A 16,738-nucleotide genomic window follows, 5' to 3' on the forward strand; every position below is an offset into this window, starting at 1 on the left:
ATCACAGTTTCTTTACAATCCTACCCTTTTTTCCGGGTCTGAATAACGTACGAAACTTTTCGTACGTTTCACATCTCATTGTTCTTTCACTTTCATACGACCTCATTCACAATATTACAATGACATCTCATTCTCACTCTCTATACGAAACAACTCCTCTTCCTCAAAGCATAGCAGCTCTCAAGATTGAACAGTTATTATCAACATACTTCACGAGACCATGACTACATCCGCTTAGACTTATGAAAGTGATCCAGAGACTACATGTACCCCAGCAGGGGTATTCCATCAGATGTATCAGTGATGCGTCAGAGCGTCGATTAGATTTCTTGTAAAATTTCCAGTCATCATCTTGGCACATGGATATTTAAACTGCCAAACTCAGGAAGAGGGGGGGAAACCTGGTATTCAAAATGCCAAAACAAACATTGGGGAGAGCTGGCTCCACCTTCAGTGTCGAAAATTAAAAGAATGGTATTTCCTATAATGTTCTATGCTATGAGCTACACCGTTACAGTCATGAAAAGTATAGCTTTTCATTGATAGATCAATGAACAAATTCTTGCGGAAGATCAAAAGATCCTGAGTTCTGAACTTGATTGGAATTTAGGTTCTTCAGAAGGGTGTGTTTCTATTTAACTCCACCGACTGTTAAACCGCAGATATGCTGCTGTAATCATGCACCCTCAGTCGGAAATACACCTCGCCTAAGAAACTGAAGTTTGCAAAGCATACATTTATTCACAATTATACACAAGATCTTTAAATTAATGTTAAAGGTGCCTAATAGAGTCAATGTGTTGGTTTGCAATCGTACTTTTTTCATAAACTGGTTTAAGAGCAACAATATTTGAGTTATGACGTGTAAATGTACTTCAGGATATTGCTTTGAGCCATATGATAGTACGCCCACAAGGAAAGGACATCCATACCTTAAAAGTTTTAGATCTTCGTCGCAGCACTTCCTTTTTTCTAATTCATTCATTGTGAAGCGCTATAGAGTAATATATATAGCGCTATATGATTGTAATAAATTATTATTATTATTATTATTATTATTATTGAAGTTCGGTCCTTTAAGCATCAACAAAATAGCAAAATGCTATTTTGATATAATCGCGAAAAAGGTAACAATACGTCTTTTTAACCGAATTGGAAATATTGTGATGTTACGCAAACTTTTCCTGTCATGGGTTTGTTTTGTCAGATTTTGTTGGCATCCCAATACCAAAGCAGACATTATTGTTGAGATTAAGTGGCCTGTTTCACGCAAAGATATTTACAATGAAAGTCATTTGTCATTGAAATTTCCTATAGCATTGTTCGGCGATGATTTGTAACCTCAAGTATTTTATTCTTCCCTCACTTTTGGGTCAGGTTCCGGCACTACCTATTATAAGAATATCATATTGACATCTCTTAAGAGACATTTTGGCGGGCTTGTGGCCAATGGTGCATATCGTCTATTCAGTCTCTCTTATGGCTTTGGAGGTGCAACGTGTTAGTCAGGTGATTTTTGACGCGATATGAAGGGTATTCGAGCGTTTTTTGGTCAGGTTTTGTTTCTTGTCTTGGCTTCACAATGCTTCAACACAGAAACAGCCATCGCTCAAGGTGGGTTATGGCAAACAATAGTTATTTAATGTTGCTTGAAGATACTGGCCGCATGTTAACATGTCCCTTCTGGTATTTAACTTGTATGGAGCCCACTTTCGTACGAACACTTTGACCGACGTAGATAGCGAGTGGAGTTTTACAATAAGATCTTTATTTTAAAACCGAGAACAGATCTTTTTGGTGAAAGACGCCCTTACAGTCTTAAGGACAGTTAAACTTAATTGTTTAAAACAAACTTTCAAACAATTTGACCTTGGAGCATAGACCCTTGAAATATTAAACTACCAATGGCTCTTCTGATTTTACCTTTAAAATTTTGCTTTAAGCAAAGAGCAATTACACTTTTTTCCGTTAGGTTTTATCATTTTCGTGCCCCATTTAATTTTCAACTCGAAGAACGCATTTCAGTTGTGTACCATTACAGTTATGCAAATCAAGGTTGCGAAATTATGCTTCGACAACATTTCTACGTTTAGCATATCTTTACATCATTCAATCGCGGTCAGTGCCTCTTCATAAATCATACTATTGTATTTTTTGATTTACATACTGTCTGTCGCTCATCATTAACGGTTAAAGATTAATCACACAAGGAAATATCAAGTGCAAGGGTTTTAACACGGCGTTCCTCATGCGTGACAGCTCCCACAAATTTCAGTCACGCAACAACCGAATCGGGACAAATATGACAAAATTGACAAACAACTTTGATTACAATCATATTAAGGCATGAAACTTTCGTCAGAATAACGTTCAGCTGGCCTTGTGGGTTATGGTAAAGATACACCTTTAACACCAGTGCTTTGTGTCACGTCTATAAGTCGTTATTTTCTCTCTGGGTTCAGGATAAATAAGTTCAAATTATCAAGGGAGTAAGGGAGGGGGGGGGGGAGTATTAGTAACAGGGAGATTAAATGGTTTTCAGGTGAACGGGGAAATAAATTGTCGTTGAAAATTGACTACCAATGAGTGAAGGATCGTAAGAACATTGCAAAGTCCACTTGGGGGGAGAAATCAGGTAAATTTTTTATTGATGACACAACAAGAATTTTCCAACCACCCAGGTGATAAATGATGGCGAATCCTTAATGAGCTCATTTTTTTAACAGAAGAGCCATGCAATGATTTGTTGACGGATTGTGACTACTTCTTCAACGTGGACGAATGCAAAAGATACAGCGACCTTACAAGAAAATATTGTTCCAAGACATGTGACCTCTGTGAGTTGACAGAAAGCCTCTAAGTACCTTATATATATATATACTAAAACCAATGAAAAACGAAAGTCTTCTTTTAACTTTTACTTTGCTTTTGGGCTACGCGTTTCACCGCTGTAGCGGCTCTTCTTCTTCTGCTATGTCTGAAGAGCCGCATCAGCGGTGAAACGCGTAGCGCAAAAGCAAAGTAAGATTTTAAAGAAGACTTTCGTTTTTCATTGGTTTTAGTACCTTCATTTGACACAGAAGTTTACATTTTCTTTATATTTTATATATATATATATATATATATATATATATATATATCTCTGCAGTTAGTTATATATATATATATACATATAACTAACTGCAGACAGTACTGTTTCGGCCTTCGGCCTATATATATATATATATATATATAATGAGAGGAAAGAAGGACGTAACTACATTTCCCGACAAGCCTGTTTCGTGAATCGCTTCACTCTTCAGGGGTTTAAGAGTGAAGCGATTCACGAAACAGGCTTGTCGGGAAATGTAGTTACGTCCTTCTTTCCTCTCATAATATTTATTCTACTCTGCTTCAACGTATTGAGCACTGTTCCACGCGAAAATCGACTTGCAGACTTCCTATATATATATATATATATATATATATATATATATATATATATATATATATATAGCTCTCTACAATTTTCCAGATGATATTCAAAGTCAACTAGTTAGGGACTTGAGGTTACAAAGGGTTATGAGAGATTTCTTGTTCTTTGTCAAACGATGATAATGAATTGGCAACTGCATGATACGGCAATATCATCACTGTTGTGGGAATGGTTGAGGCAAGTGACTAATGAAAATGCCATAGACAAAGTCGCAGCTGATATTACATTACTTTTGCTGCTTCTCCCTGGATATCTTCAATGAAAATTCCAGCGTGAATCGTTCACACGCATAAGAACCTTTTCCTTTCGAGAGAATTAAATTTCCCAAATGTAAATCGCCTATTTTGACCGTAACTAACTAGAAGCTAAAAGCTTTTCCCTTTTCTCGTATCATCTATGATGAGAAAGTTTTGTCAAGGGATCTAATTACTGGGCTTAATCTTAACTCATAAGTAAAATCATCACATTTTATTGAAAAATTTGTTTAGCCTTCCTTTTTATCTCTTTCCTGACAAATTTCCAGGTCCTACACCCAGTCCCACAGTTTTGCTAGGTGAGTAAATACATGGAAAAATTAAATAAATCTATTTCTGAATCCCCACTTCAAATAAATTACAATTTTTTTACAACGTTTGTTAAGAGAGTTCAGCCCTAAAAATGAGGAACAATCACAGAGGAGATTCAAGTGAAAAGCTACTTACGTTGTCTACCGTGAAAAAGTAAGAGCAACAGCAAAAATAAACCAATAAGGCTGAGGTTGTCAAACCCCAAATCCATTTGTAAGCCAGATAGGCTTGCCCATTTCTCATTCACAGCTTTCCTATTCAGCTCCATAATCTATATCTTTGCTAACCTGATTTCAACTTATAATTATCATCTGTCTCCCCGCCACTGTTTTGTGATCAGCATGTAGAGATATGTTGCCAGACTGTGCAGAGTACATAAAGAATCCATCCCAGTGTCACGGAGCGAGAGAATTCTTCATAAAGTACTGTCCAAGAACTTGTGGTTACTGTGGTAAAAATTCCTGTATTCAATTGTTTTCTTTCATGTTTGTTAGTTAGAGTTTCTTTTTTCTGTTTAGCTACTAGTTTCATTGACTTGAAACGAGGAGGATTACCTGCCCCTCAGATAGAGCGTTGGTCCAACGCAGTGTCAACCCCCACGATTTATCGAGTTTTCGTGAAAGTTATCCGACATTAATCTACACTCCTGAGTGAGGCTCTGTGACATTGAAGTGTTTGCCTAGAGCACGACAGAATCACTCGTCCAGAGCCCAGTATATACTCAAATATATATGCAATGTCCCCTAAATTCTTCGATTAGCGCTTTTGCCTTTACCAATTCTGCTTTGATGGTTGTCTTCTCATCAAAAACTAATTTTAAGATATATTTAACGTAATCAATTGAACTTTTCTATACGTGTTCCTATCTTGTCAGGATGTAATGATATTCTTGATGATTGCTCCTCCTACGTTACTGATCCAGATCAATGTAAATCGTCTCCATTTTTCTCCAAGTATTGTAGAAGGACTTGCGAAATATGTGGTACGTTTGTAAGCTTATTATCTTCCATTAAAAAAAGTTTCTTGTATTCTTTTTTCATACTTTATGCTAAAACATATACATTGTGACCTGACCACACTTTCATGTACATTGATAAAGGTCTATTAACCGCAACCTGGATAGCTTAAAAAATTCTTACTAATCCGTCAAAAAGTCATTTTCTGAACAAAAACGTTTCATTTCTCTGTGATGTTTAAATTTTTGCCTGAAGCATGCTTTGTTTATTTTTTTTTTCGACGTTGTTTTAATCGTACAAACCGAAGATAAAAGCGATACAAACGTTTGGCTAGCTGCCAGCTGCTTCAGTAAAGAATAAATTAGAATCTTCACGTGATTCAGCAAACATCAGTTAGTTAAAGGAGCAGAAGACTGCCAGTGATTTATATCAGTAACTATTTGTTAGGTTAGAGCATTTGTGAGATATTGTCTGTAATTTTTCTTTTCCCACAGAGAGTTGGAATTCCTCAACTCCTACAACAAAGCAACCTCTGCTATCAACTGTTATGGCCCCGCTGACAACTACATCTTCGAAAGAATCCACATCAACTGAGTCTGCGAACAAACCAACACTCTCACCTGTTGTAACAACACAAACAAATATAGTAACCATACCACCAGGTCCAATAGGTAATGGATATATCCTGAGTATCAAATGATAACCAAGTGTTGGTTGGGTTATATCCTATCAACTAGCGTTGTGCTCATTTACTTCCTCTTCGTGAATATTTTAGGAGAGTGTACTAATCTCGTTTATTCAGGCGGTAAAAGCATAGTTGGTTGACTTTGTTTCGAGCCAAATTAGATGCATCATTTATAAAACTAGGAAGACGAAACAAAATGAAATGCTTTTATGACTTCTTGACCTTCAGCTGCTTTTTTAAATTTCTTATCACGTCTTGCTGAATTTCAGAAATACGTTAGAAACCAGAATTGTCCCGGAAAAGTTTGTTTCTAGTCTATTAAGTTTTGACAGAGTCAATCAAGTCATACATTTGTCAATTAATTCAGTCAAGTTTTACGGATTCCTTGGCAAATGTCTCATACAAATTGTTCTTGGGAACCTTAAGTCACAATGAGAGCACCACTGTGTTAGTTACCTTATCTTTTTCGTTTAATTTCCTAGTGTGTGTAGATTCCCCAGACTGTGCGTCAATTGTTGAAAACGACAGAGAGTTGTGTAAAAAGCGTGAAGATTATATGAAGGAAAATTGCCCGCAGTCATGCGGTTTCTGTGGTAAGATTACTTAGAGAAATAGTGGACAATGGTACGATTGGAAGTTGTTAGTAAGAATAATCTTTAGTTTGAGGTGTAATAATTCAATATACGGCCTGAAGGTGTTTATTATCAGGATTAATAGGAAGCGGATTAGTGCTGAGTAGTCCCCTGTCTTCCTTGTGAACGCCTTAAATGCGAGCCATTTATATCTTTTGTGAAGGGTCAGTTCTTAAAATCATTAAACAGATCCATTTCAGTATTTTTTCCGCCAACGGAATGCTGCTAACACATTGGTCAGCGGTCATAGTTGATGCAACAGTTATTAGATGCTTACAAATGGAAGTACGACATGACCAGGTTCAGTCACTACATAATTATAATTACAATAAAACATTATTTAATGCTTTAGTTTTCTGTCTCTCTCGCCATCAAAGCAAATTATAATAAAGCTACAGTAAGTCACTTATCAGTAGTTATAGCTAGATTTTTTTCTCCAGTACCCTGATCGACTGAACTGCGACTGCATGTTGAGCAGCTTACACTTAACGTAAAAATAAGACTTGTGTTTCAGACATCTGCATTGTCTACAATAGAACGACAGGAGCCCAATTAGTAATGAGCCCCCTAAGAAGACTAAAGAAACCAACCATATTATTCGTTCAGGCGTATGAGGCGAGTAACCATCGTTTAAAGGATGAAGTGCAGTTTTTAACTTAGATTTTGCACATTCATTTCAGATGACAAATCCTATTGCGAAGATGAAAAACCAGAGGAGTGTTTCCTTCTCTTTGATACAGACAAAGCGTATTGCAAATTCGAACCAGAGTACATGGAGAAAAACTGTGCAAAGACTTGTGGATTGTGTGGTATGCATAGACTTCGAGACATAAAGCAAACAAACCAGCGCATGCAAAAGCATTTTAAAGCGTTTCATCGACACCGAATTCACATGGCGATCTTGAATCGTTCAAATATTCGATTGTTACTATTTTTGGCAATTATCAGTTAGCTAGCACTAGATAAAAGAATAATTCATGGCGGATATGAATCTCTTTGAATATAAGAAGAAACTAGAGAGAAATGCCGGATTTAAGGAAGCAAAGTACAAACTCGCTCTGATCTTGAGTCGTTCAAATATTCGATAGTTATATTTTTGGCAATTATCAGTTAGCTCTAGATAAAAGAATAATGCATAGCGGTTATGAATTTATTTGAATATTAGAAGAAACTAGAGGGAAATGCCGGATTTAAAGAAGCAAAGTACAAAGTCGCTCTGATATATAGTCAGTCTCTCATTACCATACTTGACAAAGAGTGAAAGCTACTAAACTGCATCTATTTGGTTTGGTAGATTGTCGCGATTTTTTACCGATATGCGCCCCTATTGTTGCAAACAACGAAGGTTATTGCGAAGCTAATCCTGTTTTCATGAAAACAAACTGCCCTAAATCCTGTAACTTGTGTAAAGGTAAGCTACATTTATCCTGATATGTCCAAAGCAAACCTAACTGTTTGACAGTTGGGTATTCTTAGGGTTTTCCAGGACGAGTATTCGTTGATGATTTTTATATTCAATCTTATAGCATTTTTTTAAAGTTATACTTGTCTGTAAATTGAGGAATTACTTTGTACCATTATGGCGTTCCGAAGCAGGTTGCAGGGTATAAATGGGAGGTCCCCTTGCAAGCCCTATTTCGTCATCTACAAAGTTGTTGCTTCAGCTTAATGCCATCTCGCCCGAGGGCCACAGCTAAAATTTTCATTATGTTTCTCTTCACATTTCTAAACCTTCTAGAATTGGAATTTGAGTGACATTAATAAATTTTTTGTTGCATCATTTTTACTTTCCCAAGGGTGTGAATACACAATTATTATATAATGCTTCGCAAATTTTGTCACAGGTTGCCAAAAGTTAATCCTAATGTAACAAGGCCAAATGACAAGTGTAACAAAACTGACTCTAACTTTCTCCTTTTCCAGGCAATAATGGTAATGTCAGGTCGCCAAGCCCAGATGGTAAGAAACAAAGACTGAAGAATCGTCGTTTTACAATTTTCATTATTGTTAGGTGGTGTCCTTAATCACAATTCATCTTGGAGGGCAATATAATATTTAACATAACTGTAACTCCAGTCCTATCATTTTTTCTACTGGTTATGTAGTTATTAGTGATTCTGCTCTGTTGTTAAACTTTTTTCTCGCTAACTTTCTCTGTCGGTTGATTCATAGATTGTGTTGATAAAAGGAAACAATGCGCCACGTTTGCTAGAGTCAAGAACTACTGTTCTTATCAAGCTGTATTTATGAGAGAAAATTGTCCAAAATCATGTCAGTTTTGCCAGAAGGTAAGAAGGGACAAATCTGAGAACGGCGGGGAAATATCTGCATTTCAAAAAAACGCACATAATGGCCAAGTATCCTGACAGAAATATTCGTCAATGAGTATTTCAAAGATACTTTTGAGGAAATTGCAATTTTAACGAAATTGAGCCTAAGGAACGTTCAGCGGTTCCGCAACGACTCAAAAGAAAATGGGGGGGGGGGGGGGAGGTAGTGATCTAGTTCGTTGATTTAAAAATTTGTTTTCACATCACACTATAAAATTCTTTACCCGTTTACCTCTTCCCCACCCACCCACTCAGGTGAGAAGTTGGAAGTGGAACGGTTATCAAAAGACTCTTGAATTTTACAACCGAAAGAACTCTGACTTTTTTCACTGTTTCGTTCGTATTAATTTCATTTCGCAATATTTCAGTTGAAAAATGAAACAACGCTAAGAAAAAAATCTCAGAAAATTAAACCTAGCTGTTTAAACTAAGAGCAGTGCCTGACAGATTTGAAACGACAAACTGTTATCGTCCAAACATGACGTCATCCTCAGCCAACAGTCAACAAAGCTGTAACTACAACATGCCATAACACGTCTCTCGATAGACAGAGATATGTTTTCTTAAGTTGTCAAAATAATTTCATCTGGACAAGAATCATTTCAATTTAGCTTTGTTGAAATTGCTTCGCCTCTCATAGATGCTGCAGATTGATTCGTGAGAGTTACTCACAGAAAGACTCTGGCCTGCCCAAGAAATGTTCCTCAAAATTTATAGTTGCGTTTTGCTCGTGTTCGTTTTCTACGTGAGTTTTTGCCAGTCTTGTCCAAAGGTACGAAATTTTTATCATTAAGTAAGCGGTTTTTCGGCGTTTCAATTGATTCAGAAATTTACTTATCCTACAAAAGTTACAGGTACCAGGTATGTTATTTCATCACTACTTGCATTGCAGACCATGGCCGGTACCTGATTATTAGTGATCAGAGACAGTCGCCTCAGTCCACAAAAGCGCTTTGCCTCGAGCCTTTTAAAGATTTCAAGGAAAAACGTAAATTAAGGATCTTCATCTAATCAGTCGGGTGTTGCAATTTGTTGTGATTGGATTAAATGAAACGTTACCCTTTGCAAATCTATTTTAACGTGTTAACAAGAGATTTTTATAATCTTTTGGTGTTAGGCCTTTTCTTCTATTTCTAATGAAGTACGTCTAGCTTTAGTAGGTGAAAGAACGTGATATATCTAATCATAGTTTAAACCTATCGTGAGCATCCTGTTTACTATGCATCACTCAAGGTTTTTTTTTCCTTTATCAGGAATACAATTTTGCCATCAATACAGAGTGGAATGGATCCAAAATCAACCACGCCCCTGTCACTTTCCAAATTAGTGCCCAGGACTCCCGAACCGTACGTATTTCTGTTAGTGGACCGTTCTTTAATGACCCAGACCCTCCACCGTGCAAAGCAGGAAGTGCCTGTGATGGATTGTGGGATTATGAAGGTATGACTCTAAATTCATGAGTTTTGTAAACTGCAATATTTCAGGAATTTAGGCGGGTGGCCTTTCAATTATGATTTGAAATCAAGGCAATTAATTGTTTATTTATTTTTCATTTTAGCCAAGACTTGTATAATCAATTCCTATAATTCAGTCAAATAGTAACTGGCTTGTTATAGTTTTTAGCAAGATCGCGTACTTTATCTAGTTAAAGCCTAAAAAGAAGAGGGCATGATCAGGTATTCCATGGTTCGCTGACGCGTGATTGAGAACCCACTCGGTTAATGTTTGCAAATTTTTACCAATTTGAAAATTTTAATTTAACAGTCCTATAAAAAACCTATTTTTCTTTTAAAACAGCTATTTAGATAAAGAAACAAGTGAATATATAGTAGATGTATGAAAAAAACAGATAAAAGTAGTCGACTATTTTTATACAATTTAAGGAGCTTAAAAAGCTACGAATTTATTATCATCCTTATTGAGAAAATGACATACACTTGTCCGTTAACAGTCTGATTGATTATATTATCCCTTATTCCTTGTCTTTCTTATTTCAGTCGCTGAAGTCTTTTTCCTTGGAAAACGAGAGAAATACCTAGAAATTGAGCTTAGTCCGTGAGTGTTGCCTTTCACCCTTCGAAATTCTTTACTTTTACAATTTGAAAAAAGAAATTGAAAATGAATTTGAGGAATTTGCCGCCGGCATCCAACCTCCTCAAGAATTGAAGAATTCCGTTTTCTTTCTTCTAGGAGTATCTTGGGTGGGAGGAGTTGCCACGATAGTGTCTTATTAGCATCATTTGGGGGGGGGGGGGGCATGCCAGTTTGATTCACTGTTTGAACTTATCACTTTAACTCTACAAAAGGAGTCTCATACAATCCTGCCCCCCCCCATGGGGTCCCTTGCTTAGGAGTTGGTGATGTTCTATGTCATCTTTCCCCTTGTTTTTGTTTTGAAAATTAAAATATCCTGTTTGATTATGTTTTTAGGCACGGACAGCACTTGCTCCTCCTTTTAAATGGAGTGCGAAAGAAATTCTTAGTAAGTATAACTTAACTTTGCAGAAGATTTGTTTGCTAGGAAGAGATTAATTATTCCATTCTTTTCTCTGCAGTTCCATGTACCGGTAACTGAAAATTTTTACAGTACATCGTATAGTAAATTTTTTTTGTTTCCTTTGTTTCTTTCTGTCTTTTTTTAAACAATTGCTGGCTCGTATCTTGTGCACACTGTTCAGAGTAACACGAACATTCCAATAAACACAGCCGGAAGCCTAAAGGTAACCTTAATTTTCCTCTCGTTTTTCGTTGACAGGACAAACTTCCCATTGAGTACGCAGCCACAATCGACCGCGCAAAAAATACATGGAACGGAACTGCTAAAATACCAATCGACTACTTTCCTCCTGAAGTGAGAAAAATCAATGCATACGCTATTCATGGCTCAGGGAATCAAAGGAAATACGAGTCACTGTATCCTGCATCAGCTGATGTCACCAATCCTGACTTGTAAGTTGTCTGTCCTATAATTTCGATCAGCTAGTTGTAATACCTTTCAACTCTGTGGGGTGATAGAGGGTATTTATGTTGCTTTTCCACACTCTATGATTGGTGCAGAAACTCGTGACACACTCTCAACCAATCTAATTCAAAACTAAAATTAATCATGATTTCGTCGCCCGAGTTCTTCCTCGCTTTAGCCGCATACACATTCACAGTGAGTTCTCATTTGCTCCCTTTGATTTAGTGTGGTGGGAAACACGACTTCAAACAAGGCTAGACTTCAATCTTAACCTCTCCCTTTTAATACTCTTTCTCCCCAAACGTTCCCAGGCCTTCTCAGTTTTGGGCCTATTTCTCATCATCCTCATTTGGTTTGAGGCGGATATGTAAAGAATCTGAGACTGGAACATGGGCACTACTCTCGTTAAGTAATTTTTATTCTTTGCTTTTTCAGCCATCGTCTGGAATTTTTCGAGCCGTTTGATTTTGACGCCATGTTTACCTTGTCCTGGAGTAAACCACAGTCCCATTATTGGAAAAATGTCAAGAGAATGCTGAGGGCAAGACTCAGAGCTTAATCACAAACTATGCATGCTGTCAATAAATTGAGAAATCTTTAATGAAAACCTTGTTGATAAGTAACATCATAGCAGCGAAGAGTCTATAAAGGAGCTACCCTGAGGGTAAAAGAAGGGCATTAAACATATCTTTTACCCCCTCACGTTTGATCCCATGGGTAGGCCTTTCCAAGACCTTTCACAGAAATGAAGTCCCTTTCCTAACCAACATTCTTAAACTACACTGCTGAAAGACTTCTTCAAGTCACAATAGAGATAGCTGGAGCACTTTAACTAACACCTCAGCAAATCTTCCTCACTTTACGCACAATCGCTCTGACGAAGGGCTAACGCTCGAAACGTCAGCTTTTTTACCCTTTACGGTGGCCAATTTACGTTTTCAACTCAGTTGTTAACACTAAATTACCTGCTATACCCTCCCACCGACGCAGCACCACATTTTCTTTAGGAACTTACCTCTTAATTATGTTGGATTTCTTCTTCAATCCAACGATGTACTCCTATAGATGGGAAAACCTAAATCTTCCTTGCCCCTCCCTGTACCTCAACTGATTTAAAAACCTTTGGCTCATAAAAGATAATAATCGGCGTTTTCTTTATAATTAAAGTCATCGTTTTTTACTTTATGAATGAGTTTGTACGAAGTCACCGGTATTGCAGCCGCCGCCAGATCTAGATCGTTTGTAAATACTTTGCAACTTAGCGATGAGCTAAATGGCGGACGTGACACGCGTATGGTGAATGACCTTTATGCGTGATAGACATCATCTGCTGAAATTCAATCCCAGGCCTCGTTCAAATTACACTTTTCTTGAGTCTTTGTCATCTCGACGCAGTTTTCACGAGGGTATTCGTTTGATTTCCACGCTCAGGGAAGTTATTGTCCTTAGCGACCAACAGCCCTCACCTTGAAAGTTAGGTAAACATGCCTTCTTGTCGGTCAGCAGCCATCTTTCCATCCATAATACCGACATCTCACGTACCAAATTTGTCACAGCAACCCCCTGACCAATTAAACCATTCCGCAAATGGATACAGAGCTACCATGCTCCGTTGGTGAAATTACATATCATCGGACAAATTAAATTCCTAATCTGCAGTCCATTTACTACCTCTGGGGCAGGGTGTCAAGCTGACTAAAAAATATCCATTTCTAGACAGGAAGGGTGCTAGAAACTGTTTTTGTTACGGCAGATGAGAAAAGCTTGGTAAAAAATTTCATGCCTGTTGTCCCACCAGGAATATAGCTGACAAAGTACCTATAGAAAAAAACAGAGAAGCAAAAATTGCCTGGTTAATGTTAACTAAATACTACATTGTGAATAAACAAGTCAGTTACATTTAAACAAGACATCATTTTATTTAGCTTTACTTCCCATAAGTTTCTGAATAAACACCGCCATTTGTTTTAACTTTGTTTAGCCTTTTGCACAATGTGCTTCATTGGGGAACATTACAATCCAGTGGCTCAGAATAATATCTGAACCAAACTTACCATACTAGGGCAAGAATTTGGACCAAAGCACAAACTGCTGTCAACAATGTACTCTTCACCTGACAAAAGAATTGGTATATCAGTCTGTCAGTATTTGAATACAAATTTGCTTGAATGTGAGAGTAACCTAATCTCATCTATGTTAGATGATCAACGAAGACACCTAAGAATTATACTTTTAGATAATCTGTTAATAATTGATTTATCTATATTCAACAGGGAAATAATTTTTTTATTGAACAGGCATCACAACTTACAATCATGGCCATGTAAAGTGTTGCAAACATTGATCCAAAGTAAGCAGCAGTAAAAGGAAGCCTTTCAAGTGAACACAGATGTTTGACATGATTGACTGGACCCCAGAGTAAAGAAAAACTGAAACCAAAGAAAAGGATGTGATGTAAACCTCACTAAAGAAATCTTGGTTGAAATTAATTTGGACACTGATTCAAATGTCAGTAGAAAAGATAAGGAGGCCTTTAATAGTCACATGACTGACTACAAACATAAGACCAGACACACATGAATCTTTAGCTGCTTTTTGACAATACATATCTGTACAAAACATGTTCATTACATAAATATTAAATGAAATACCAAAATTTCACCTGTTTAAAGAACATGATACCTTCCTCTTGCTCAGTGAAATAACAATTTATATTTTCACATTTGAAGACAACAATTTTGTCAACATCATTGAGTTTATCAAAGTTTCAGCTTTACTTAATACATAGGGCTTCTTTATTTCAAAATATCACAAAGCCATAGAATTCAATTTTGTTTAAAGACACTAAATGTTTTCTGGAGAAAGAATTATTTTAATTTATTTTAAATTTACAGTTGAAGTACCATTTCTACACACTGAGTTAATAAGCAGCAGGACTTTGAATTTGGTTCCCATAAAATACATTTTGAAATTGTTTTTATCTAAATATCAAATTACCATATATGTGACAAACAGAAAATTACATTTCCAATAGCAATGTGGGGTTTTAAATTTATATTCTCAAGTTGCTGATATGTCTCACTCTTTTGCTTTAATGGACTTCTGAGCAATACTATGACAATAATTGAACATAAAATTCTGGCCATGTGAATATCATATATTCCCTTGCAATCAGAAGTAAGTCACACATAACCTGATCACTGACTCAAGTGAAACTCTTAATTAAAACCTTTCATAGTAAAAAAATCAATTTTAAGGGTGTACCCAACTGATTAACAAGGAGCAAAGGGCTTGAGATACATTTAAAACATTACCTTCCTATGGTAAACAAACTTCCCATTGTGTAGAGAAGGACAAATTTTCTTGCCTTTAACAGCATAACAGGTGCAATAAGACCAGCCTTTAATGAGTTAAGAAACCAGAACAGTTATATGACACAGAAACAAAAATTTGCAGAAAAAAGTGAAGGGTGACTGCTCCATGTTTAATTTTCTAGTAAGATACTTGTAACCCTTTAACCCCTAAGAGCAACTGGCTTTTTATTTCTCCTTACAATGTCATCCTCAAATCAAATGTAAAGGTCATGAGAATAAAGGGCATGATCACCAATTTAAGAAGCTCCTGACTGTCACACATATTCTCCTTGTCATTACCATGACGGTTAATGTGAAAAGAAATGCTTGGTGGATATGAATACTGATGTTAGGGTGTAGAGGGTAAGGAGTATTGCTGAATACAATTATTAACTTGACAGCAATAAGTGAAAAAATAAATTACAGTTATTTGCTAGAGAACAACCTGTGGAGAGGTGTACATAATCTTGATCTGATATACCTCTTTATTTTTAACCAGCTTTGTTCAATTTCTAATGAATTAAAATTAAATCATACCTTATCACTGAAGGGGGAAGGTATATTTAGCAAGTCAAGGCAGCATGGGAAAAAAACTTAGGAGAGAGAGGGTTTGCAAATGATTATACAAACTTACTGGCCATTCGAAGTATTTCTTGATGAGAACTATAGAGATGCTATTTCAAATTTAGGCCACTGCATGCAAAGTGCATGTATGCGATGTTTATATGTTTTTTTTAAATATAAAAAAGTCAATTTAAACCATTTTCAGCTTAATCCTTATAACTTACCATTACAAAGCAGAAGATTCCTAACAGCAGCAACAGAAAGAAACCTGTGATTCGTTGTGTTTTAGACTGTAAACAATAGTGAAAGTAAGTAAGTCACTTAAAGCCCATAGATACAGATAATCCTGTCATGGGATTTTCTTTCAATAATTATAAGGGTCTCTTGTACTCTGAAACTAACGAGATTTCCAACTCAATAAAAATAAAATAAAAAATAAAATAAAATGAATTTTCTCACAAATCTTACATTAATAGTCTTAAAGCCAGATGTCTACATGGACATTGCTGCAGGTGAAGTGTTCCGGCCTGTCCTTTTGATTTATAATACTCATCGCGTGCATCGCTGAGCGTTAGCGCGGTAATTTTGTATTCTTTCGCTGATGATAACGTTTCCAGGGTCACGTCGCTAGTCGTTCAAAACCCTTGGAAGGCCTAGAGCTAATAATGACGTGTCATATTTTGCAGGATTATCATTTTGTATCTATGTAGCTTTGATTGCTCTGCCATTGAAGCTAAGTTCAAGGTGATATGATTTATATCATCGAACTACTGACTGATATAAAAGATATTCAAAAACCAAAAGGAGAAAAAAAAATATACAGTCAAAACCAACCAAAGAGGGTAAAAATGGGTCCTTCTCTCCTTTAGCAATCCAATTTCCCCATCCATTCGAGGAAGAAGAATTCGAACTTTGATTGATCCGTGAGGAAGATGAGTCATTTTTCGATGAAGATCCAAAGGAAGTAAAATCTTTTAGGGCAGAAATTTTGCTATCCAAATCCATATTTATACCACTTTTACTCCTTCCTCACATTTACTCCAGGGAAGTAGTATGATATGTTTTCAGCCGTCCGGTCGTGAAAATCGCGGGCTCAAGAAGTTCGAGATTCTCTCATTATCAGTCTTCCAAGGTTATGTGGTGAAGGCTCGGTCCTCATAAACGAAAGAGTTAGAGCATAATTATTGTCAAATCATTAGTCGGGCATTAATTCAT

General features: G+C 36.6%; 2 protein-coding genes across 2 annotated transcripts; one reads left to right on the forward strand and one right to left on the reverse strand.

Moving 5' to 3' along the window:
- The first annotated feature begins 1,419 nt into the window (after positions 1-1,419).
- LOC131781252 (uncharacterized) lies at positions 1,420-12,213 on the forward strand. The gene is made up of 16 exons (XM_059097899.2): positions 1,420-1,614; positions 2,727-2,837; positions 3,999-4,028; positions 4,382-4,492; positions 4,916-5,023; positions 5,492-5,668; positions 6,165-6,275; positions 6,995-7,123; positions 7,609-7,725; positions 8,238-8,273; positions 8,487-8,602; positions 9,898-10,084; positions 10,642-10,699; positions 11,075-11,126; positions 11,400-11,593; positions 12,042-12,213. The coding sequence occupies exons 1-16, from the start codon at positions 1,527-1,529 to the stop codon at positions 12,163-12,165; spliced, it is 1,749 nt and encodes a 582-aa protein (XP_058953882.2). The 5' UTR covers positions 1,420-1,526; the 3' UTR covers positions 12,166-12,213.
- A 542-nt stretch (positions 12,214-12,755) lies between these two features.
- On the reverse strand, positions 12,756-16,580 carry LOC131781253 (uncharacterized). The gene is made up of 6 exons (XM_059097900.2): positions 16,358-16,580; positions 15,748-15,813; positions 14,921-15,006; positions 13,918-14,035; positions 13,661-13,719; positions 12,756-13,424 (listed from the first exon to the last, which is right to left on the reverse strand). Exons 1-6 carry the CDS (start codon positions 16,526-16,528, stop codon positions 13,319-13,321), a joined length of 606 nt encoding a protein of 201 aa, XP_058953883.1. The 5' UTR covers positions 16,529-16,580; the 3' UTR covers positions 12,756-13,318.
- Between the last annotated feature and the right edge of the window lie 158 nt (positions 16,581-16,738).

This window comes from Pocillopora verrucosa, chromosome 9 (genome assembly GCF_036669915.1).
Source record: "Pocillopora verrucosa isolate sample1 chromosome 9, ASM3666991v2, whole genome shotgun sequence".
Classification (NCBI taxonomy): domain Eukaryota; kingdom Metazoa; phylum Cnidaria; class Anthozoa; order Scleractinia; family Pocilloporidae; genus Pocillopora; species Pocillopora verrucosa.